This window comes from Chiloscyllium plagiosum, chromosome 14 (genome assembly GCF_004010195.1).
Source record: "Chiloscyllium plagiosum isolate BGI_BamShark_2017 chromosome 14, ASM401019v2, whole genome shotgun sequence".
NCBI lineage: Eukaryota > Metazoa > Chordata > Chondrichthyes > Orectolobiformes > Hemiscylliidae > Chiloscyllium > Chiloscyllium plagiosum.
The window spans coordinates 37,081,365-37,107,142 of NC_057723.1; the positions used below are offsets into that span (position 1 = coordinate 37,081,365).

At 40.9% G+C, this 25,778-nt stretch overlaps 1 protein-coding gene and 1 long non-coding RNA gene across 6 annotated transcripts in view; one reads left to right on the top strand and one right to left on the bottom strand.

Annotated features, from left to right (window-relative positions):
* Nucleotides 1-22,666, top strand: part of LOC122556641 — a 54,577-nt gene extending 31,911 nt beyond the window's left edge. Inside the window, exons 3-4 of the long non-coding RNA XR_006313591.1 lie at nucleotides 18,634-18,780; nucleotides 22,263-22,666. This is a non-coding gene — a long non-coding RNA (uncharacterized LOC122556641). The remainder of the gene's footprint in view (nucleotides 1-18,633; nucleotides 18,781-22,262) is intronic.
* The window catches only part of LOC122556640 (ras-GEF domain-containing family member 1C-like), a 233,300-nt gene that overhangs the window by 18,126 nt on the left and 189,396 nt on the right, over nucleotides 1-25,778 (bottom strand). For all 5 annotated transcript variants that reach the window (XM_043703592.1, XM_043703593.1, XM_043703591.1 and 2 more), the window contains 2 exons: nucleotides 12,102-12,239; nucleotides 8,695-8,907 (listed from right to left, as the gene is read on the bottom strand). In XM_043703592.1, coding sequence (XP_043559527.1) covers nucleotides 8,695-8,907; nucleotides 12,102-12,239 — 351 coding nt within the window. The remainder of the gene's footprint in view (nucleotides 1-8,694; nucleotides 8,908-12,101; nucleotides 12,240-25,778) is intronic.

Genomic DNA, 25,778 nt, shown 5'->3' on the forward strand with positions numbered 1-25,778 from the left:
GAAACGTCTTACTATGAAAGCCAACAAATCATTTGTTTTCTTCAGTATCTGTTGTACCTACATGCTCACTTTCAGTGATTGGTGTACAAGGACTCACAGGTCTTGTTCTATCTCCCTCTTTCCTAAACTATCATTGTTCAGATAATAATCTGCCTTTCTGTTTTCCCATCAATATGGATAACCTCACATTTATAAACATTATACTTCATCTGCCGTGCATTTGCCTACACACTCAACATTTTCAAACCACATTGAAGCATTTCTGCATCATCCTTATAGTTCACTCTCCCACCCAGCATTCTGTCATTTGCAAACTTAGATACTTAGTTCCCCCATTTAAATCATTTCCAAATATTGTCATTAGCTGGTGTTCATGCACTGATCTCTGTGATTCCCCATGAAACATTAGCTGCCAAAAATAGATCTATTTATGCCTACTCTTTGTCTCCGATCTGCCTAGTTCTAAATCCATGTCAGTATACCATCTCACTCCCATGTGCTTTGATCTTGTATATGGAAGCTCATTGAAAGCTGTCTAAAAGTCCAATTAAACCACATCCAATGGCTCCCCAATCAACTCTGAGTTGCATAGTATGATGGTTATAAGGCTTGAACTGCCTATGATAAATTGGGGAACATTACTTTAAGGCATGGTAGTGTTTGGCAATGGTAAATATTTAAAGAATATGTGGATGAGCTACAATAATTGCTCATTCCTGTCTGGCACAAAAATAAAATGGGAAAGACAGCCTGACCATAGCTAACAAAGGAAATTAGGGACAGTATGTGATCCAAGGAAGGGCATACAAATTAGCTCAAAAGTGCAGCACCTCTCAGGATTGGGAGCAATTTAGATTTCATCAAAGGAGTTCAAAGGGACTGATTAAGAAAGGGAAAATAAAGCATTTCAAGGAGTATATAAATTAGTTGTAAAAGCTTCTAGAGATATTTGAAAAACAAAAGATTAGTGAAAACAAATGTGGGTTTCTTATAGACCAAAGCTGGGGAAATTATAATGGGAAACAGAGAAATGGCAGACCAATTAAATGCATAATTTGCTCTGAGTTCACAAAAGAGGACACAAGTGACATCCCAAAAATGTTGTGAATACAACACATGAGAGGAAAGAACTGAAGGAAACCAGTATGACTACAAAAATAGTGTTGGGGAATTGATGGGATTAAAGGCCAGTAAATCCCCACAGTCCAATAATCAATGTTCCAGACTACTTAAGGAAGTGGCCCCATAAATAATGGATGCAACTGGTGGTCATTTTTGAAGCTGGAACAATTTTCATTGAACAGAGGGTAGCTATAGTACTCCACTATTTTAAAAAAGTAGTAGAGAGGAAACAGGGAATTATAGACTGGTTAGCCTTATATCAGAAGTGGAGAAAATGCTACAATCTCTTATAAAAGAGAGTGTAGCATTTTCTCCACTTCTGATATAAGGCTAACCAGTCTATAATTCCCTGTTTCCTATCTACAATCTCTTATAAAAGAGATTGTAGATTATTAACTGAGCATTTGGAAAACTGTAACATGGTTGGACAGAATCAGCATGGATTTCTGAAAGGGAAATTAAGAATGACAAATCTGCTGGAATTTTTCGAGACAGCAACTACTCGATTCAATAAGGGGGGAGCCTGTGGATGTGGAAAGGTTTACGGAGGAAGTTAAATTTCAGGCCTTGGATCCCAGGCAACTGAAGGAATGGGTCCCAACAATGGAATGATTGAAATACAAGATGCTGAAGAGGACAGAGTTGGAATAGTGCTGATAACTTGAAGGGTTGGAGTGCTAGAGGAGATTACAGAGAGAGGGTGGCAGCAGACTGTGGCAGGGTTTTTATACAAGGAGGACAATTTTAAAATCTGGGCATTATTTAACTGGGGGTCAGCATGGGTGAGTGAACACAAGGTTGTTAGATGAACAGGATTTCATGCTAGTCAGGATATAGACAGCAGAGCTTTGGAATGACCTGAGGTTTACGGAGGGTACAATGTGGGAAGCTGACCAGGTATACATTGGGACAGTCAACTATAGTGGCAATAAAAGTCAGAGATGCTTTCCCATAGTAGATCAGCTCAGGCGGATGAAGGGCCAAGATCAGGTGATTTTATAGATGTAGGAATAGGCAATCTTAGATGCCTAGATACATGGTCAAAAGATGATCCTGGCATCAGATATGACACAGATTCCCAACAGATTCTGGTTCAGCCTCTGACATTTGCCAGAGAGAGGGATGGACTCAGTGATGAGAGTTCAGAGTTTGTGGCCAAAGACAATGGTCTCCAGCTTCCTAATATATAATTTCAGGAAAGAAGCTGAAAAATGTGTTGCTGGAAAAGCGCAGGTCAGGCAGCATCCAAGGAGCATGAGAACTGATGTTTCGGGCATAAGCCCTTCTTCAGGAATGAGGAGGTGTGCCAAGCAGGCTAAGATAAAAAGTAGGGAAGAGGGACTTGGGGGAGGGGTGTTGGGAATGCGATAGGTGGAAGGAGGTTAAGGTGAGGGTGATAGGCCGGGGAGGGGGGGGGGGCGGAGAGGTCGGGAAGAAGATTGCAGGTCAAGAAGGTGGGGCTGAGTCCGAGGGTTGGGACTGAGATAAGGTGGGGGGGGGGAGGGGAAATGAGGAAGCTGGAGAAATCTGCATTCATCCCTTGTGGTTGGAGGGTTCCTAGGCGGAAGATGAGGCGCTCTTCCTCCAGGCGTCGTGTTGCGATGGAGGAGGCCAAGGGCCAGCATGTCCTTGGTGGAGTGGGAGGGGGAGTTAAAATGTTCAGCCACGGGGCGGTTGGGTTGGTTGGTGCGGGTGTCCCAGAGGTGTTCTCTGAAACATTCCGCAAGTAGCTGGCCTGTTTCCCCAATGTAGAGGAGGCCACATCGGGTGCAGCGGATGCAGTAAATGATGTGTGTGGAGGTGCAGGTGAATTTGTGACGGATATGGAAGGATCCCTTGGCGCCTTGGAGGGAAGTGAGGGGGGAGATGTGGGCTCAAGTTTTGCATTTCTTGTGGTTGCAGGGGAAGGTGCCGGGAATGGAGGTTGGGTTGGTGGAGGGTGTGAACCTGACGAGAGAGTCGCGGAGGGAGTGGTCTTTCTGGAACGCTGATAGGGGAGCGGAGGGAAATATATCCTTGGTGGTGGGGTCTGTTTGGAGGTGGCAGAAATGACGAAGGATGATATGATGTATCTGGAGGTTGGTGGGGTGGTAGGTGAGGACCAGTGGGGTTCTGTCCTGGTGGCGATTGGAGGGGCGGGGTTCAAGGGTGGAGGAGCAGGAAGTGGAGGAGATGCGGTGGAGAGCATCGTCAACCATGTCTGAGGGGAAATTGCGGTCTTTGAAGAAGGAGGCCATCTGGGTTGTTGGGTATTGGAATTGGTCCTCCTGGGAGCAGATGTGGTGGAGGCGAAGGAATTGGGAATATGGGATGGCGATTTTACGAGGGCAGGGTGGGAGGAGGTGTAATCTCAGTAGCTGTGGGAGTCGATCAGTTTATAGGAAATGTCCGTGTTGAGTCGGTTGCCCGAGATAGAAATGGAGAGGTCTAGGAAGGGGAGGGAGGAGGCTGAGACGGTCCAGGTAAACTTGAGGTCAGGGTGGAAGGTGTTAGTAAAGTGGATGAACTGTTCAACCTCCTCGTGGGAGGACGAGGTAGCGCCGATACAGTCATCACTGGCCAACCAGATATCCCACCATTGGGGTGATGCCAGTGTAGCTGCGGAAGATGGACTGTTCCACATATCCAACGAAGAGGCAGGCATAATTGGGGCCCATGTGGGTGCCCATGGCTACTCCTTTGGTTTGGAGGAAGTCGGAGGATTGGAAAGAGCAGTTGTTCAGAGTGAGGACCAGTTCAGTCAGTCGAAGGGGGTGTCAGTGGAAGGGTACTGGTTGGGAAAGGAAGAAGCGGAGGGCTTTGAGGCCTTCGTGATGGGGGAATGGAGGTGTATATGGACTGCATGTCCATGGTGAAGATTCACCTGCACCTACACACAGATCATTTACTGCATCCGCTGCACCCGATGTGGCCTCCTCTACATTGGGGAGTCAGGCCGCCTACTTGCAGATCGTTTCAGAGAACACCTCTGGGACACCTGCACCAACCAACCCAATCGCCCCGTGGCTGAACACTTTAACTCCCCCTCCCACTCCGCCAAGGACATGCAGGTCCTTGGCCTCCTCCTTCGCCAGACCATGGCAACATGACACCTGGAGGAACAGCGCCTCATCTTCTGCCTAGGAACCCTCCAACCACAAGGGATGAATGCAGAATTCTCCAGCTTCCTCATTTCCCCTCCCCCCACCTTATCTCAGTCCCAACCCTCGGACTCAGCCCCGCCTTCTTGACCTGCAATCTTTTTCCCGACCTCTCCGCCCCCACCCCCTCTCTAGCCTATCACCCTCACCTTAACCTCCTTCCACCTATCGCATTCCCAACACCCCTCCCCCAAGTCCCTCCTCCCTACCTTTTATATTAGCCTGCTTGGCACACCCTTCCCACTCCTGAAGAAGGGCTTATGCCCGAAACATCGATTCTCCTGCTCCTTGGATGCTGCCTGACCTGCTGCGCTTTTCCAGCAACACATTTTTCAGCTCTGATCTCCAGCATATGCAGAGCTCACTTTCTTTTTTCTTGTAATCGAGGAAACTTTGGCTCATTCTGTATTAGCTGTCAGACAAGCAGGAGGACAATTTAGAGACAGTGAAGGGACTAAGCAGAGTGGAGGTGAGGTAGAACTGGGTGCATTACTTTCAGATGATGTTGCCAAGGTACAGTCTGTAATTGAGAAAAAGGCGCGAGTCATAGATAGATCCTTGAGGTACAGCACTTTGGTTGGGAATTAAAAAACAATTGATGGTGAATCTCAGGCTACAATTAAATGTATAAGAATGGAACCAGGTGAATTAGTCTAACTTACCTCAACAACAGTGGAGGAGGATGGTGTGATCAACTTTCTGATAGGTTGCACACAGATCAAGATTGAAGAAGGGGGTTAGCTATTCATAGAGAATATAATTCTTGACTTCAATTAGTGTCATTTCAGAAATATTGTCAGATGGATATTGGAGGAATTCAAACATAGAGTTCCTGGAAAGTTGGGAATGAATTTAGGAGGTGATGCTCAGGAAGGCCATGACTCAGTTCCTACCTGCTACTCAAGGACTGTTTCTTCAGTGAGCAAAGGAATTGTGGGTGGATTTGACCTCCACCTGCTCCTCATACTGTGCTGTGCTATTTATAGGCAAATAGTGCTATGTTTAGAAAACAGGGATTTTCTCTCCGGGCTAGAGGGCTGTTGAAAGCTCTATGTTGCTTCTTTTTGGAGTGGTGCTTTGAATTAAGTGTGAATCCAACACTTTACTGAGGAGTGGACCTTCCTCAGGGTCCGGGACACTGGAGTAGATGTCCTGCCTGACTTGATGGCCAAACAAGGCTGGTAGTTCCTCAATGCTTGAACTGCAACTGGGATTGTGCTGTTTGCTGCTGGTAATACATCCACCGGAGACCCCGGATCATGGAAGGACCCGGGCCATAGGCGAGTGATGGTAGAGTGCAGGTTACAGGTTAAGGGAGCAGGAGGCTGGCAGCAAGGACATGTGCTGGCTGTCAGCAACCAAGCCCTTCCAGCCAGTCCTGGAACTCTGGGAGACACTCAATGGAGTGTGCTGTTGAGGCTTTTTCCATGGGAGACTCCTGCATGCTTTGGGTGTGTATGGAGCCCTTAAGGTGGCATTCAATTCTCACTTTGAGAGATCCATTGGCATTGTGGTGGATGGGTTATCCTGCCCACATTTTATCAGGGGAGATGCAGGAAGATGGCAGGGTCCCTGCTAGTATTATATTGCCCAATTAAATGACCGCTGTCAAGATCACAATCTGTTGGATGCAAGATATGAGATATGGTGAGTGAGGGTTCTGAAGAGAGAAGTACAGAATATGTGTGTAGGAGGACAAAGAGGTGGAGTGTAATACAGCACAAATAATTGGAGTAGTGAGGGGAAGTTGAGGATGGAATAGGTCATAGAGTCATAGGGATGTACAGTATGGAAATAGACCGTTTGGTCCAACTCGTCCATACTGACCAGATATCCTAAATAAATCTCATCCCATTTACCAACACTTGGCCCATTTCCCTGTAAACCCTTTCCATTCATATGCCCATCCAGATGCCCTTTAAATGTTGTAATTGTACCAATTCCTCCACCAATTCCTCTAGCAGCCCATTCCATACATGCAACACCCTCTGCATGAACAAGCTGCCCCTTAGGTCCCTTTTAAATCTTTCCACTCTCACTCTAAATCTATGCCTTCTAGTTCTGGACTCCCCACCCCAGGGAAAGGACCTTGTCTATTTACCTAATCCCTGCCCCTCATGATTTTATAAACCTCTATAAGGTCACCTCTCAACCTCCAATGCTCCAGGGAAAACAGCCCCAGCCTATTCAGCCTCTCCCTATAGCTCAAACCCTTCAACCCTGGCAACATCCTTGTAAATCATTTCCAAACCCTTTCAAGCTTCACAATGTCCTTCTGAGGGGGGTGACCAGAATTGCACACAATATTCCAAATGTGGCCAAACCAATGTCCTCAACATGACCTCCCAACTCCTATACTCAATGCACGAACCAACAAAGGAAAGCATATCAAATGCCTTCTTCACTATCCTAACTACCTGTGACTCCACTTTCAAGGAACTATGAAGCTGCACTCCAAGGTCTCTTTGTTCAACAACACTCCCCAGGACTAATGTTGGATGGAATGGAACTAGAAGTGGTGCAAGTATTGAGCTGATTTAGGACTCTTGCCTGGACAATATGCTGAACATCAGAGAAAGTCTTTCAGAATTACTTGCAGATACTGGGAACTAAAGCTAGTGTATTCAGTTCTTCAGCCACTTTTTTCTTGCTGTCTTCAGACATGTTATCTGGATGGTTTTCTATTGAGGAAAACATTAAAATCCCCTCCTTCTGTAAACCATCTGCACCCGGATAATACTGGGTACCACTCTCTGCAGCTCTTGTAGCCATTTCGGTCAGGCTACAATGTTTTCTGCAGTCCAAGGGCAAGTCCCGTTTAAGAGGTGGAAGCAGCCTCTAAGTAGCACCAACGACAGACTCTTACTTCAAACAAGTAATAATAAGTAACATTGTGTCACTGTTCCCATATTTGATTTCCTGTAACATAATTTAATGATACCCCTGAGACCACACCAACAGGTATATTCATTCACTTCCACCTCCGGCAGACAGCCACGGTCAAATTTCCAGGCCAAAATATCACTTCTGTATTTATGGTACTTCCCCTTCTTGGTTCTTCCTTTATTGTGGTCATTCAACTGCCTTATCAAAATTTGGATATATTGCATAACAAAAGCCCATGTGTAAAATATATTGATCAAGGATAAAATTGAATAAAGATTACATGCAAAATTCTTCTGTCAAATTTCAAACTAACTTAAATCTCTTAGGACAGTTTATGATAGCTGATAATTATGAAATCCAACTGGATGTATCACCGAACCAATGTAAAGAGTTAACTGAGTTGTATTTAGAAGTTGTCATGAAAGCTAAAATCCCAGATCAATTGTGCAGTCCATCTTCAATGCAAAAAATTCTCTTAGATTGCCATGTGAGCAATGAGGAACAAAATCAGGAAGTGAGGGAAGTACAAAACCTGTACTTAATGTTGTATTTGAATTTCACTTTAAATTGCAAATTGTTGATAACTAGCCCATAAAATAGTCCTAGTCATTTTCAGAATTAAGTCATTCATTGCAGCTTGTTTTTAATAAATCTGAACCCTGTCTTCTTTTGTTTGTCTGTTGCTCAGCTCCAGTCTCACATGAATTGTCCATGAGTCTGAAAGGGCTAATGCTCATTTGGGTGCAGAAAGCATTATTCACTGTGATAATGTCTTGAGAACCTTGTTCAGTATCAAATAGGAGCTTGAGGACACAGGTCTGAGGCTAGTGTTTTCCTAACAATCTCTGAAGCATGTACATCATATTCATGTAATGTGTAAATAGTTGCAGGAGTGCCATAAACTTTATCTTGTTTATTCAACAAGATACTTCCAGTTAGACCTGAAAGATGGCTATCTTCATTCATGCTCAACCACTTTGGACTTGAATAACTCACACACACAATACTTGTCATTCTATGCCTTTCCGCTGCTCCGCAAGCTTTTAAAACAAAGAGGCAAAGAGATCAGTTCATTTTAGTGGAGCTAGCACTTTCCTGGCGTTCGTAATAATATTGAATCACACTATAAATATAATAAATGCCAAATAAACTATAATACAGTGACAGTTGATCTAACCTAAAATGGAATTGAATACTGGTGTTCAAATAATACATTAGATATTACACCTTAATCTGAAATATCATCTCTCTTTGCCACTTTAAAAGAGTTGAATTGTATTTTCTGAATTGATGCTGGATTAAACAAAATCTCTCCAGGAATTAAACTCATGCCAGTATAGTCAGACTAATTGCAGTATCATAATTTTACTCCTTTGATGGCAGCTGTATTTTATCTTATCCTACGGTTTCTTCAATGCCATTTACTGCTTTTGTACCAGATATCATTGAAATTATTCACACCAAGAGTTATTTACCAGATGCATTCAAAGGCTAAGTTAAATGATGGTGATGATAAAACTTGGAACAAATTAGTTATCCAACTTACCAGTTCTATATGAGTTAGCTGTTGTGCCAAGGTATATGGATCATTGCAAATACTCAGTACATCTCTTTGAATGGATGGAGGCTTGGTTTTGATGATAACCAATTTATCGGACACACTAGCATTGAGCTTCACTATGTTTTCTTCACCTTGATTTAGAGTTGTCAGTTTTTGGTCCAGTGTTTGTAAAAGCTGATTCATTGTCTTCCAATAACTCTGGGGGAAAAAAGAATCTGGTGGGTCATCACACACAGACTCAGAAAATGATTATACATTCTTTATGTATACTTACAGTACATATGACGAGTCCACAAGTGCTATACAAATGCAAAGTACAGGGAATTCTGGATTCTGAAAATCTGAATGAAAATAAAAGTGCTGGATATGCATAGGTATGGCAGCATCTTTGAAGAGAGAAAATGTTTCAGGTTGATGACCTTTCTGATGAAAGAATGATATGTGGGTTGCAATTTAACGGCCTCTCTTGGACCATATTCAGAAACTAGAAGGGTATTAATTAGGTGGGGTGTTGGGGTACCTGAACTCACTTGCCACCAGAATTGTCAGGGACAGGTATGTCTGTGACCGAACTTCCCACCTTGCCATAAATTGAAGCCCATCAATGGACAATTAATGACTAACTCAGTGGTGGAGGCTTTCTGTACATGTGACATGTAAGGACTGTGTGTCCTGATTGTCATCTCTCAGGGTTGTTCTTCATTCAAAGGCTCAAAGTGACTTTAGGAAGAGGGTGGGGCCTGCTGATAACCAACATCATACCCTTGCTGCTGGAGTATCTATGCTCCCTCTCCCAACCAGTACACCTCCCACCATTATTTATGTAAGGCCTGGGTCACACCTCAATTCTGGGTCTCTAGTAGCTGCTGTCCCAGCAGTGTTCTTGGACTCCTGGTGGTGTGGCCTTTAAAGAGAACTGCAAGCCTCTCCTTGGCCAGCAGTTCTCAATTGGCAAGTTTCCAAGGGGGTCCTGGATCTCAGGAAAGGTCTGCCAATGATTACTTAAGTGTCTGAGTGGCACATAATACCATCTGGCCTTACTGGAATAGATAATGTGGCTCTCACTGGCTTTTCAGCCAGCAGGCAAGACCCTACCACACCTCCATAAAATCAAGTCCATTTACTCCTGTTCCTTTCCACAGATATATTCAATGCCATACTTGTTTCATTTCCAAAATAAATTGAACATGCACTGAAATGCTCAATCTCTCACAGTGAGACTGTAATAAAAAATGGAAAAGCTAATCGATTTCCCACTCCTTGAACCTGGAAAAGTCATCTGAAATACAATTTCATCATATTTGCATTGAAGTACCCTACAAACTTTTACATATTTTTATTAATGTAAGTATTTGCTTACATAATGCATTCTGTAGATGTTGCATATGGATCAGAAATGTCAATAGTAGATTGAGTGCAGTAAGCATGGTGGTGTCATGGAGACTTGGTTAGAGTAAAGAAGGAGCTTACTGGAGACAGACCTGAGACTGGTGTGCTCCTCACAGGTCTTGATTATTCTGTAATGTGTAAACAGCTGCAGTATTTTACTAATGTACTAAGTAAATAATATACTAAATACTTAATAAAAAATAAATTAAAAAGTACTAAACTTCATATTGTTTATTCATTAGGACACTTAAGTTAGTTGAGAAAGGTAGCCTAATCCATGCGAGAATATTTTGGCTTGAAGGGACAACCCACACAACATGGTGACAATGTGGACCCTTGCCACAAATTAGTGAGCAGCGGTGACCAGCACTACTTCTAAAGAATGTCAACTAAGATTAATTAGAATTTAGGCTCTTAAGAAAAACCAGGGAAGAAAAGGCATGCTGGTGAGCCAGAAGACTTCAAGAGCAGTTGCTGATCATTGACAGCAGTGAAGCCCACAAGCCTCCTGACAACACTCAACTCAGAAGAATACGTTCGAGAATGACCAAGAAGCATTCCAGGCCTGACAGAAATTGCACATCAGCAGAAGAAACTTGTAGCTCCAAGGAGAGCAGGTGAGCAAGCCAGACCTTGAGAATTACCAAAGTTAAAATCAAAAACTCATGTTCAAAGGGGAAACTTTAAACAGTGTGGGAACTTAGGGTGAAGGGCAGAAATAGTTTTAAAAAGCTTTTGTACCAATTAAAAGGAATCCTAACTTCCTCTCTGGCAGCCTGCAAGACCCATATTTCAGGTGGGTAAACAAGAAAACAATAAGTTAGCTGAATCTAGTGGACATAAGACTGCTTTAGACTTCAGTTATATTGCCACTCACATCAATGTAAAGGCATCATCCAAATTAATAGAAAAGCTTTGGAGAGGTCCCAATCTAAATCTGAAACATACTGAAACTAACATGACCCATTAGGGTCATTTTGATTTAGGACACGTGGAGAATAATTCCAGTGCGATATGGAAATAATTTTGGAAAGCTGCACGTCTTGGATATGTTATCAACTTAATGCAGAATCTTTAAATATTATCTTAAAATATTAAAAATGTATTGGCAAAGAACAGAGCTTTCTGCATTTACTTGAGTATGCATACACAATATACTTTTTTAGTGGACAGGATGAAAATTACAGCTTGCAGTAAAATACACAAGGTGCTGCCTGTGATGCACTTTGTAACTGCCTATCGCAAACTCAAAGTACAGTATTAAAAATTCAGTCAAGTCTTGACCACTGCTTCATTTTAAATAGGTGATTCCAGGATTGATATTTAGCACTGATAGAAAGGAAGATATTGACTATGAATTCAATGCATATGACAGTAGAGTGGCAATCATCTAGCTTTGAAATGTAACAGATCTATAGCACACTGCCAGGAAGGAGAGTAAAGTGAGGATGGTTTGAACATTCCATTAGGTTTTGAGCTATTTATTGTTTTTATTCTCAATCTTCATTAAACTTTAAATTATTATCTAATTATTTTCACATTGGAAATGTTTGATCTTGATGCAATCACAATAACATTTGTAGGAGAATGATTATGTATTCTTTGCATCTGGAACATTTATTTCCTGGTAATGTTGTTCTACTAGTCACTAGTCAAATAATTTATTCAAACAAATATATTAATTAGGATGAATTTATCCTTAATACATAATTAAACTGTTGTCTGCCAATTACTTTCCATTTACATTAGCTTTTTTTTCATAGATAACTCAGCAGCATTAATAATTTATTGCTAAATTATTTTAATACTCTGTTAGAGATTTTCAATTATGTTTATATCAGACTTTATACCACAGGGCTTTCTAGTATAATCAAAAGTTAAACAAAAACTAATAGGTTAAACCAGTAGACAGCAAAATATGGGAATAACCTGATTTTGTGCATGCAAAACAAGCATACATGCAGAAATTTTAATTTTGAGGTTTCATTATTTATAAAACTCACCTCATCACAAGGAGCTATCCTGTGGATCATGTCCTTTAGATGCGCAATCATTCTGTCATCCCGAAAATCGGATGGGAAAGTCTCTGTCCATTCTGTCAGCAGCTGCATTATCTTAGGTCCAAACTTTTTAATTCGTGCCTAAAGACCAGTAAACAATTATATTATTATAGCTGAGATATAAAACAAGTACAGAGCTCAAACATCTAAATGCCTTTAGCGCTAATCTAAGGCCCAGAATGATATCTTACAACAGTGACTAGACCATAGTTACTTTAATAGCTGTAAAGTGCTTTAAGATGGCCAGTGGTTATGAAAGGTACTTATCTGAGGAAAATTTCTTTCTCCCAGAGAATGATAGATGTATGGAACGTGCTGCCTGAGAGGATGGGAGAGGCATGCACTATTGCAACATTTAAGAGGAATCTGGATGAGTACTTAAAATGCCAGGACACAGTCAGCTGTTGATGAAGTGCTGGTAAATGGATAAGTGCAATTTGATGTTTGTTGGTCAGCATAGATATGACAGGCTGAAGGGCATGAATCTCTTCTCTTTGACTCTCTAATCTATGCACAAGTCTTTCCTTTTTCTTTTCATCCTGTTAGCTTCACTATTTAAATAAGATTAGAATGTCAGCCTCACTAAAGTCTCTCCAAGTGGTTCCCACAACATTTCCACTTAGAGTCATAGAGTCATACTTCACTGAAACAAAGCCTTCAGTCCAACTCCTCCACACTGACCAGACATCCTGATCTGATCTAGTCCCATTTGCCTGCATTTAGTCATATCCCTCTAAACCGTTCCTATTCATATTCACATTCAGATGCCTTTTAAATATTGCAATTGTATCTGGCTCCACCACTTCCTCTGGCATCTCATTCCATGCACACACTACCTTCTACATGAAAAGGTTACCCTTCGGGTCCTTTTTAAATCTTTCCCCTCACACCTTAAACGTATGCCTCGAGTATAGGACTTCGCCACTCTAGGAAAAAGATCTTGGCTATTCAAGCTGTCCATGCCCCTCAAGATTTTATAAACCTCTAAGTTCACCCCTCAGCCTTCGACATTCCAGAGAAAAAAGTCCCAGTATATTCAGCCTCTCCATATAACTGAACCCTCTACTCCCAGCAACATCCTTGTAAATCTTTTATGCACTCTCTGAAGTTTAACAACATCTTTCTATAGAAGCGCGATCAGAATTGTACACAGTATTCTGAAAGTGGCCTCACCAATATCCTGTACAGCCACAATGTTACGCCCCAACTCCTATCCTCAATATTTTGACCAATGAAGGCAAACATACCAAATGCCTGTCTACCTGCAACTCCACTTTTAAGCAGTTGTGTACCAGCACCCCTAGTTCTCTTTGTTTGGCAATACTCCCCAGGGCCTGACCGTTAACTGTATAAGTCTTGCCCTGGTTTGCCTTACCAAAATGCAGCACCTCACATTTATCTAAATTAAGCTCCATCTGCCACTCTTGATCCATTGGCCCATCTGATCAAGGTCTTTTTGTACTCTGAGATAATATTCTTCACAGTCCACTGAACTTTTGGTGTGAGAGCCAAAGGGACAACTGAAGCAGTTTACAGGGCTAGATGGTCTGGAGGATTTGAAATACTTTCAGCTTCTAATAGAGTGATATGCCAATGCAGAACAGCAAATCTATTTTACTTCATTTGATTTCCATTCCTTCTTAGAGAACTTTAATCTTTTTTGACCACAAAATGAATAATTGGTTGAACTGAATTGAATTGAATTGAATTTATTGTCACGTATACCGGGGCACAGTGAAAAGCTACAGTATTTCAAAGAATATTAATGTTGAAAGAAATTCAAAGTGACATTTGTACAGAATTGAACTTGAAAGAGATCTGTCACAATTATATTTGAGTATTTCTGAAAAGGCGTATTCTGTTGAAACTTTATGTCTTGCACATGAATAAATGAGTCTTTTTTTCAGCAGTACTCAAGTTCTGTACTTCCAAATAACTTCAATTATATACAGTATCTGCAATAGATATTGTCATTTTCTGAGATAATGCACTGGATTTTTGTGTTGGGGTTGGGACGCCAATGCCAATGTTGTTCGTGCGTCTGATCCCTACATTCTGTTAGTGTCAAATTCCCAACATGATTTCAGTAGGATCTGACCAATTAGTATTTAGTGAGGATGGGGGATTGGTTCCTCATGCCAGAAGACTGATAAACACTACAGTCATAGAGTCGTACAGATATACAGCACGGAAACAGATCGTTCAGTCCAACTCGTTCATGCCAACCAGATATCTGAAACTAATCTAGTCGCATTTGCCATATCTCTCTAAACACTTCCTATTCATATACCCATCCAGATGCCTTTTAAATGCTGTAATTATACCAGCCTCCATCACTTCCTATGGCAGCTCATTCCATACATACACAACCATCTACATGAAAAAGTTGCCCCTTACGTCCCTTTTACCCCTCTCACTCTGAACCTATGCCCTCTAGTTCTGGACTCCCCCACTCCAGAGAAAAGACTTTGTCTATTTATCCAGTTCATGCCCCTCATGATTTTATAAACCTCTGTAAGGTCACCCATCAGCGTCTAATGCCTCAGGGAAAACAGCCCCAGCCTATTTAGCCTCTCCTTATAGCTCAAACCCTTCAAACCTGGCAACATCCTTGTAAATCTTTTCAGAACCTTTTCAAGTTTCACAACATCCTTCCAATAGGAAGGAGACTAGAATTGCACGCTAAGACCGACATCCGGCTGATGGATGTAAAAGAGACCGGTGCCTCCATTACCAATGACAAATTTTAAAATAAAATTACACGAATAAGGCCATGGTTTTCTGTTCATCATTGTGATGAGCAAGCTCTCTGCTGAACAGCCAATGGCTGAAGCTGTGATATGACTACTAGGTTAGGTGTGGGGGGCAAGAATGGGATAATGGATGGCCTCACTTCCCACACCCATATCTGCTGCTTAGAAACTGCCAGCAGCCTTAAGCTTTGTCTCAGCCTCAGTGAGAGAAAATTCCAGTTGGTCTCTGCCAAGTTGCCTCAGTAGGCCATTTAATTAATCTGATACATTATGGGCTGCTGTGGGTGAATTGTATACAATACTACGCTACTGGACTGAAAAAGGACCAGAGGGAAGAACTTGCTAGCAAGCTAACATGCTGAATCTAAAAGCAAAGTTTTGGTCTTTTCCACATCCAGTCCACTTCTGATGGGAATTGAAAAGTTGGCCCAAATGTCACTGCTCCCATTTACTGGTGCTTCTTTTTTTGAATTAAGTTCCTCTGATAGCAGTCCTGGCTACTTGTTAATATAGCAAACAGTAGGGAATGGAGTATCCTGTGTAGCAAATGATGGAAAATATTTTGTGACACCGTGATTTTAATATACTGACTGATAGTCAAACAAATGCTTCAGAATCTCCAGTTACTTCTGATGGGAGTATATAACAGCAACAAAGTGCTTGGGGATTCACAGTAACATATTTACACTTAACTTCCAATGCTACCTGCTCCATTAAAGTTGAAAATGGCCAGCAAATCTAACCTCCTTCAGACTGTAAGAGCTGACATTTAGACTTCTGAAATTAAATCTGAATGATGTTGCAAATATTTAGTTAAATTTATTTGTGGCATGCATGTTGGGAGGAAACCCTTAACAGCAGGAGTGCTGTCAACAATGATTTAGAGTGGACTACTGTCCCCCATGACTCCATGGCTCATTTTCTTGATTCGCCAATTGTATACCAAAAAATTCCTCCAGGTCCTATGATACCCTTTGAGAAGGTGACCTGTTGTCACCTCAACAACATCTGTCCCTCTCTGCATCCAATGGCTGTAGCTGTCATATGAATACTAGGTTAGGTGGCGGGGGGCATTAATGGGACAATGGGTGGCCTTATTTCCCCTAACCATATCTAGTGAGAAACTGTCACCAACCTTAAGCCTTGTCTCAGCCTCAGTGAGGGAAAGTTCCAGTTGATTTCTGCTGAGTTTCCTCAGTAGGCTATTTAATCAGGCTGATAAGATAGATTGAAACATTTCTTTAAGTTTTTGTCACCTCCAAACTCAATTACTGCAGTGCTCATTTCTGCCTCCTGAGCACACTATACCAGATCACCATTCGAAATCACAACATATAAAATTCCAATGTCCCACTCCCATATCATTCAGTATTTGCCAAGCCTTATTATCTCCACCAAACCAAAGACATTGCTAGTGCCACATTTGAAATACTGAGTTTAATTTAGGTCTCTCAGCTTTAGGAAAGATGTTGTTAAACTTGAAAGGCGGCAGTAAAGAGGGGTTTGGGCCAAATGCTGGCAAATGGGGCCAAATTAATTTAGGATATCTGGTCAGCATGGATGAGTTGAACCGAAGAGTCTGTTTTAGTACTGTCTAACTCTGACTCTATGACTTTATGAGTGTTGTGTATGGGTTTCAAACCCAAAGTGTGGATTAGGATATCTACATTTCTGATTTAATTAGAAGAGTCTTAATGAATAAACAAAGTGAAGTTTATTGCATTACTGCAACTATTTACACATTACATGAATATGACCAACATTACGACCGAGACTGTTAGGAGCATACTAATCGCAGGCTGGTCTCTCCTTCTTTACTCTGACCAAATGGGTGGTACTTACAAAATTCAAATCAAATGGTAACTCTTTCAGACCCATATACACCAAGAAGAACAATTAGAATCACTCCAAATGCATCTCATCAGAATTTTAATTTGTGTAAAACTGGCATTGAATGTTAAAGAATCACATTAATACTTTTAAGAGGCTGAAGTTGATATCAGAACTTAGGGTAAATTTCACAAAACCACAGTGCTAGCAGATGAAGCTTCATGGAGCCAGATATCTGCAAAATTGACCTTACCATCTGTACATCGACAGAGTAATTTGTTTTTGTACTGATTGAAGACATGGTTTGGACTAATGGAGCTTATATTAGAATTGGTGTGTAATTGATGATATCCTACTGCTTTGAGAAATTAAGAGTGTCAAGGAAATCTAGTTGCCTGGGTATCTGTTGTTGCTGCTCAGTGCCAAATTTCTGTGGGTTAGTAGACACAGGCGATGCATCACTGCACTGAGAAATGGTTCCTGTCAAATAATTTATGACTGGTTTGCAATGACCTCAGGGCATATTAATTTAAGTTGTACTCATTTAGGAGTGACAAACATAGCTGTGCAGAATGCTCTTAAAGCTCAGTTTCAATGAGATGATGACTAACCATATTTCTGGTTAACTGCACATCATGCATAGAGGTCTGCTGTGAGGCCACATTCAGTAGTAAGTGGTTCCAAGATGCTAGACATGCCTATGTCAATGCCTGAAGCCAGAGATTGGCAGTTTGTTCATGGTCTGCAATCTCTTAACTCTCTAGCCTCTATATATATATGTGTACTACAATTTTATTTGTAAAGACCACATTATTTTAGTTTCTGTACTTTTGCTTATGGACTAAATTGGAAAATAGGACTATTTGAAACTTGACAGATTGTGGAAGAAACTGCTGCACTTCTAAAAACAAGTTACTAAAACTCATTGTGTGCTGTGTTTACAGTGCTGCTTTGTTCAAGCTGTGGGGAAAGATCGTTATAAGCGGCATGGCCCCTGAATGGATGAATGGACTGGGGGGAGGGGGTTTGTTCTGCATGGTGAGATTTGACAGCAATGAGAAATTGATTGGATTGTTCAATTGTAACCAATTGTAGACACTAAAAATCAGCCTGATTTCGGATTGATTCCTGGGTAGCTGAAGGCCACAGTGATTCTTTAACATACAATGCCAGTTGCACACAAATGAGAAGGTTGACTAACATTGGTGATTCTAATTGTTCTGAGTATGAACAATGCTGTGAGAAGCCTTTGGGCTGCAGGAGGGGAAGGTAGTGTGTCTGTCTCACTCTCACAGTAAAAATAACTTAAACTGAACCTGAAGAAAGCCACTTTTTTACTCCCTCCAGTTCTTTAAGATGTTATCTTTAACCAGCACCTAAAAGACTTTGTAGCTAGTGTACTAATCACCCTGTACCTCCTTCCAAAAAAAAAAGAACCTGGCAAAAGGAGATGGAAGAACAAAAGCAAAATGGTCATCTCAGCGAACCCTGTCAATGGTGTTATTGAACTGTGGTTCCTAGCTTCTTTCCCCTCCATCCATAAAGCCATTTTTTGTTTATTCTCTTGACCTGTCTGAGTATGTGTGTAGGAAGTTTAAAAGGAATTAGAATTTATCTAGTGGAGCCATATGTTGATAGTTCATAGCTGTTTATCTTTGACTAGAATTTAGTTATTTGTAACAAGCTTGTTAAATACAGGACCCTGGCCAATGGTTTCTGTTCATTCGATATGAACAGATAGCAAACCAGGGACTTTGTATGACTTGATTTAATTGGGTCATTAACTTTTGGGGTGACCCTGGGAGTAGGAAGCTTGAGGATCAGTGCATTTTCCCAACGGAGTTGTAACACATTTCACATGTAATGCTCTGTTACCTTTATTTTAAAATCAGGATATCACTCCAGGAATTACTTTGGGTATTTTTCTTTAATCAACCCATTCACACATACTGTGACAAGTCTGGAGCCAATGGGATTTGAACATGAACCTTCTGGCCTAGAAGGAAGGAGACCATTGCTGTGCCACAAAAGCCAATAAGGTAGGCCATTGCTCTAGGGTCAACATTCTTCAACTGCATCAATATCCTTCCTTCCATCAGAAAGGTCAGAAGTGGGGATTTTTGCTGATGATTACACAATGTTCAAATTTGGACTGATAAGGGATAAGTAACACATATGCTACACAAGTGACAGACAATGATCATCTGCAAAAAGAAAGAATCCACCCATGTGTTTTGACATTTTATGGCATTAGCTTTGCTGAGTTCCCCCACTATTGACATCCTAGATTTTACCATTGATCAGAAACTGAACTGGACCAGGAATATAAATACTACAGCTTCAGAAGCAAATCAGGTGCTGGGAATACTATGGTAGGTAACCCATCTCTTGTCTTCCCAAAGCCTATTAACCATCTGCAAGGTACAAGACAGCAATGTATGGAATACTCCACACTTGCCTGGATTAGTGCAGCTCCAGCAACCCAGGACTTGACAGCATCCAGGACAACATCTGCTTGATTGAAACACCTTCAAAATTCACACCCACTACTACTAAAAACTCAGTGACAGGAAGGTGCATTGCAGTGAATCAACCTGCTAATTACCCAAGTGGGCTGTAATTTTGTGTAGTAACCTCTTGAATGATATTTTATTAAATACTTCTTGCAAATCAAAAATACAAAATCCTTTGACCATTCTTTTATGGCAGCATTTTCTAAACAGATGAACTCTACCATTTAGAAGGACACAGGGCAGCAATATATGGGAACATCTGCACCTGCAAGTTCCCTTCTAAACCACATGCCATTCCTTCTTGGAATTATTTCAGTGTTCTTTTACAGTTGCTGGGTCAAACTCCTGGAACGTCCTTCCTAATAATTGTGGTAGTACCCACAAGATTCAAGAAGGCAGCTCACAACCAGCTTCTCAAGGGCAGTATTGGAGGATAATAAACTCTGGCCTAGCCTGCGACATTCACAAATAAAAAAAAATTGAAAAACCTGTTCTTTTTCTGTGCACAACCCATTGCTTTAGCAAGATTAAAGCCCCACATATTACTGTTCTTTGATAATAGCAAATCTAGTTAAATCTCACTCTCAATATCTAGAAATCTTTCAGTTCATAGTATTAGTAGCGCATGCTAATATGCACAATACTCATGATTATTCATCCCTTAATTTTCACCAGACAGGAAAATTGTACGTTTATGATTTTCTAATATCTAGTGTCAGGGTTTTCTGCCACAGGCTCACATTTGTAAAACACAGCTATTTAACATACTCCAAATATAGTCATAGATCTCTCATTATTTCATAATAAGACTTCATCTGAGCACAACCATCTAAAAGAACCTTCATATTTGCAGAGGGATTAGCTTTACATCAAAAGCAGTAAATAGTACCAATTAACTCTTTTACAAAAGATCTGACGAATGTCTGGCAGAGAATGTAATTTAAGGGTGGTTGGCACAGTCAACTGAATATTTTTGTGCCATGTTATAGTTTATTTATGACATGAAAATAAATATATTTGGAATGTGTCTGTGTAGGTTTCACTTCTTGTGGCACTTTAAACTTTTAATTAAAAGGTTGAGAGTTCAAATCCTTTCCAGATCTGTATGCATAATTTTAACTGATAGATCTCCATCAGTATTTGCATTGATGTGAGTTGAGAGTGGGGTGTTGGAAAAGCACAGCAAGTCAGACAGCATCCGAGGAGCAGGGGAATCGACATTTCTGGCATAAGCCCTTTATCAGGAAAGGCTTATGCCTGAAACATCGATTCTCCTGCTCCTCGAATGTTGCCTGAGGTGCTGTGCTTTTCCAGCACCCTACTCTTGACTCTGATCTCCAGCATCTGCAGTCCTCACTTTCTCCTAACTGATGGAGATCTGCATTATCCAATATACTGCTCCGCAATTTGGGCTTAAACTATTTGACAATTCTTATAATTGAAGTAGACGTTAAAGATCCTAAAACATTATCTGAGGGATAATTCTCCTTAGGAACATGGCATGCATTCCACCTTAAACAGTCACCACCAAAAAGAGTAATTTATCTCAGTAGTATTTATGGGATCTCACATGCAAAATAGCTCCCACATTTGCCTATATAACAGTCACTGCACTCACTTTAAAATAATTCAGTGCATGTGAAGTATTTGTAACATTTCGAGGCACATGAGAATATAAACTCAAGTCTTTCAAAATGCAGGTTTAAATGTGAAATCAATAATTTAGACTTTTCCTTGGTTAACTTTGGCAGACAAAGTGAAAATTTACTAAGATCTATCTTATTGGCAGATTATCTGTGTTTTGGAAGTTAAAATGGGACTCCATATGGCGTCAGCATAAAATGTTCAGGAGGAGTGGGCACAATGGCCCACAAGAGTTTTTCTCATTCCACCCAAGTTGTTCTTTCTCTTAACAAGGTATCTTAATGGAGTCAAATGCAAGGTAAGCTGGAGCTAGTGAGCTTCTGGGTCTCGGTGGGGAGGGAAAGTGAAATTAGGGGTCAGATTGAACAGGGTGTGAAGGGATGGGAAATGTGAAAGGGTCTTCTGGGATTTGGGGGTGACCTTGGGTTGACACAGGGGCTTGTAAAGGTAGCCTAACTCTTCCCGAATAGTATTGTAAGTATTATTGCAAACCTCAGCCAGCCACTTATGATATAGTGATGGAGACTGGAAGTAGCTGTGGCCATTTTAGGACTTCAATTCACATAAGGATGGATGGACTGCCTGACATCTCCCTTAATACTCATAAAATTGCTGTGGCCGCTGGGACAGGTGGGTTGATGCCAGGAAAGGCATCGATGGCTGTTTATAATCCTCTCCCGCCTGCTAGCCCATCTGTCTAGGAACATAAAAGTCTGCTGTTAGGATGTATGAAATCCAGAATTATAATTGTAACAAGCGTGGATCCATTTGGATGTAGGAATTGAAAGGCAGGAGTACAAGAGCATTTAATGACATGGACTTGACTCCAGTTACAAATATACAGGAGGTCCTACTGTTAGACTCTTGGTAATGTATTGTTATGTTTCATAAATGAGATTCTCTGTATTTGCACTTGGAATTTGCTGTTTTGTGCTGCAATCTGTTTAATTAGACCACCTGTAAATAGATACACAATCTAAATCCCTCAAAATATAGAGATGAACTATTAATACCAAACTGAAGTTTTAAAGCTCCAAGATTTTCCCAATAGGTTGAGGCCAACTGCATTGCTTTTACATCATTAAAATGTTTATGCCTGATAAGGGTTTGGGAAAGATTTACACAAGGATTTTCTACATCATTTGCAAATCTATTGGAAAAGTGATTTGTGTAAATTCACTCTGAGACAGATGCAATCTGCTGGAGTACATGGAAAATAGGATGTAACATTTTAAAAAGTGTTTCAGCTGAACAGTCTTTGGGCAAACAGTTAAGTATAGAACAATGCTTGGATAATACATTTGGCTATCAGCTAATTTCATGTCTTAATTTATGTTTTTCTGGCACTTTTTTTCCTCCGACAGGATATTAGTTACTGGAGCAGCTGGCACAAAAAGTTAAGCAAAATAGCAGGCTACGTAACCCAGACAAAGAAGATGATGCCATAATTTCATAGACTTCAACCTGGAGAAATCCTTGAGGAAAACTACATCTGGAAACACAGTCTGCTGGATGTCTGTGGCAGTAAACCTGTCAGAAATGTCTTGTGCCACCTGGAGGCAGAATTGCCAAATCTTTCATCCTAAGGACTGCAGACCAAAAGTGCAAAAAGTTCAATGACTTTACCAGTATTGGCAAGTTAACATAATGACCACTGTTTTCCCTGAGCAACAGGCTACTCCTACTTCTAATAGGAACAGCTGTCTAAGTAAACACTAAAACATTTTGATTAAAGGGTCTTATGAATTGGAAACTTGCACTATATTCCAAATGCAGTTTGCATACATGCACAACCTAAAACCCCCTCCTCTAATATACATACATTCCTTATTTCAGCTCATCAATGCCACTTGACACACTCCACAACTGCTATTATTTTCCACAATTATTCAAACTTTTTGGAAGAGAAAGATGCACCTAGTTAAAAACCAGTCATGGAAGGAGACAATCATGTCTTTTAAATTCCTTTTCCTCAATAAGAAATTTGTCTTGGTGATTGCAGGAAGTAACTCTACTCTTGCAGGGAATAATGAGGTCAGTGTTGAAACTTTATTGCTGGAACAGCACAGCAGGTCAGGCAGTATCCAGGGAACAGGAGATTCGACGTTTCGGGCACAGGCCCTTCTTCAGGCCCTTCTTCATTCCTGAAGAAGGGCCTGTGCCCGAAACGTCGAATCTCCTGTTCCCTGGATACTGCCTGACCTGCTGTGCTGTTCCAGCAATAAAGTTTCAACTTTGATCTCCAGCATCTGCAGACCTCACTTTCTCCTCCATAATGTGGTCAGTGTCATACTGTTAATACTAAGTTAGTATCATAATATATCCGCTCTGTAACCCTCCAAAAGTACCATGTAGACAGAACTATCCACTCACTTTCTCCATGTCCTAAATCCTGGGAAAATAATACTTACCCACTCCTGTTAATACTTTCCAAGTCCATAATGGCAAATGCAGAAGATGGAGGACAAAGATGGTGAATAGAAGGAGAAAGAACAGTCTTAACTATCCCCTAGTCTCCTAATTAAAATGATGAATAGAGGGAGTTGATGGCAGGCTGATGCTTTTTGTTTAGTTCCAGCACAGATGCTCTGGCTCATTCTGCCCAATTCCCTTCAATTTACTTCATCCATGCAGAATTGGTTTCACAATGTTTAGTTCACCAAGTGCCATAGGACAGCTATTTCATCTGCTGCGAGGGCTGGCACATTCTATCACTGTAATGGTTAGCTACAGCCTTGAGCTGGACGCTACAAATCTGCTGGCAATCTGCTGTACTGACTTATGGTTGATGTGGAGTGGAATTTATGTTAATTGTCTTCACAAACATCTCATGTTTCACCTTGAATTTAGTAGCCATTAAACAGCGGGTCAGTTACTGAGCTGCTTTCTTGACTATGATTGATGCTTACATCTTTTATTTTTGTTCCCTTCAGTTTGACTAGTGCATATCAGTACTCTCTCCATCAACCATGACAAAACTTGTTATTGAGTTTTCTCAAAATCTTAGAAGTATTAAGGCACAGGGCTGGCTATGTGCACCATTGAATTGCAACCTGCTCTCCAAATGAGCATCATTACTTAAAGCCATTCTCCTGTCTTTCTCCCCATACCTTTGGAGATTTTTTCTGTTTAAATAATCATCCAATGCCATCTTGAATGCTTCAATTTAACCTGCCTCCACCACATTTTCAGGCAGTCCATTCTAGAGCCAAACCACTCATTATTTTTCTCTCTCAATACATTTGTTTCTTTTGTAATTCACTAAATCTGTGCACTTTTATTCTTAATCCTTTTACCGGCAAGAGTCATTTCACCCGATCTACACTATCCAGCTCTCTCACAATTTTGAAAACCTCTTTCAGATCTTCTCCTTGCCTTTTTCTCTTCAAGGAGAACAGTCCCAACTTCTCCAATTTATCCTCATAAGTGAAGTTTCTCAGCCCTGTAACCATGCTTGTGAATCTCATCTGCATTCTTTCCAATGCACTCATATCCTTCCTATTGTGTGACACCTGACACTGTACACAGTACTACAGTCGAGATTCAACAAGTGTCTTATACAAGTTCCACACCACCTCCTTGCTCACATACTCAATGCCACTGTTAATAAACCCAAGGATATTGTATGCTTTACTTATTGCTTTCTCCATTTGAATTGTCACCTTCAATGATCTGTGTACGCATAAACCAAGATTCCATTGCTCCTGCACCCCCTTTAGAATTGTACCCTTTATTTTATATTGCCTGTCCATGTTGTTCCTACCAAAATTCAGCACCTCACACTTCTTTGCTTAGCTCTTTGTCTGCCACCTGTCTACCCACTCCATTTGTGACATCCTTTTTGAGTTCTACACTGACATCCTCACAATTTACAATACTTCCAAGTTTTGTATCAACAGCAAACTTTGAAATTGTACTCTGCACACCAGGATTTAGGTCATTAGTATAAATCAGGAAGGGTAAGGGTCCCAAAACCACGCCCTGGTGACCTCCACTACAAACCTTCCTCCAGCCTGAAAAATATCTACTGACCATTATTCTGCTTCCTACCACTTAACCAACTTTGTATCAACATCTGAGCCTTTTTTTCAGCCCTGATCCAGACTTCTTTTCTTTTAAAAAAAAATTGGATTACTAAGTTACTCAACTTTCACCACACAAAATATCTACATGGAGGATGTATTGAAGGAAATCTTTAATAAGGAAGGATACTGATTTATTTCTTGAGGGTGGGGTAGGAGGAGGGATTGAGCTGGCAGTGTCGCTAGTCTTTCCTGAAGAAGGGCTTATGCCCGAAACGTCGATTCTCCTGTTCCCTGGATGCTGCCTGACCTGCTGCGCTTTTCCAGCAACACATTTCCAGCAGTGTCGCTAGTCTTGTTTGACCCAAGGCCAGGAGGCCGAGCCATGCCCAGCCCACTATGTACACCATTATGCCTCAATGGTTTATAGATCTATCCCATCAATGGGATAGAAGATATGGAGGGATGGTGATGCTTGGGTCAGGTAACTTGATTAACAGCTACATAAAATTTACTGCATTGGCACAGGCAGTTTGGTTAAACAGGTTTACACAAATGTTTATGCTTCACATTGCTTCATCTCATCTGTTGGCTTAAATTCTATTTCTTTCCCCCTTACGTGCCCTTTAAATCTAGTTTCCACTTAAATGCATCTGTGCTATTTACCTGAAGATTGCACATTCCTTATTCTAACAGCTCTCTTGGTGAAGAAGTTTCTCCTTAATTACTTATTGGATTTATTAGTGCCTATCTTATATTTATGGGCCCTACTATTAGAGTTCTTTGAGATCGATTATGCACAAATCTGCTTCTGTGTTTCTTCATTATGATAGCACTTCAAAGTGTACTTTATTGGTT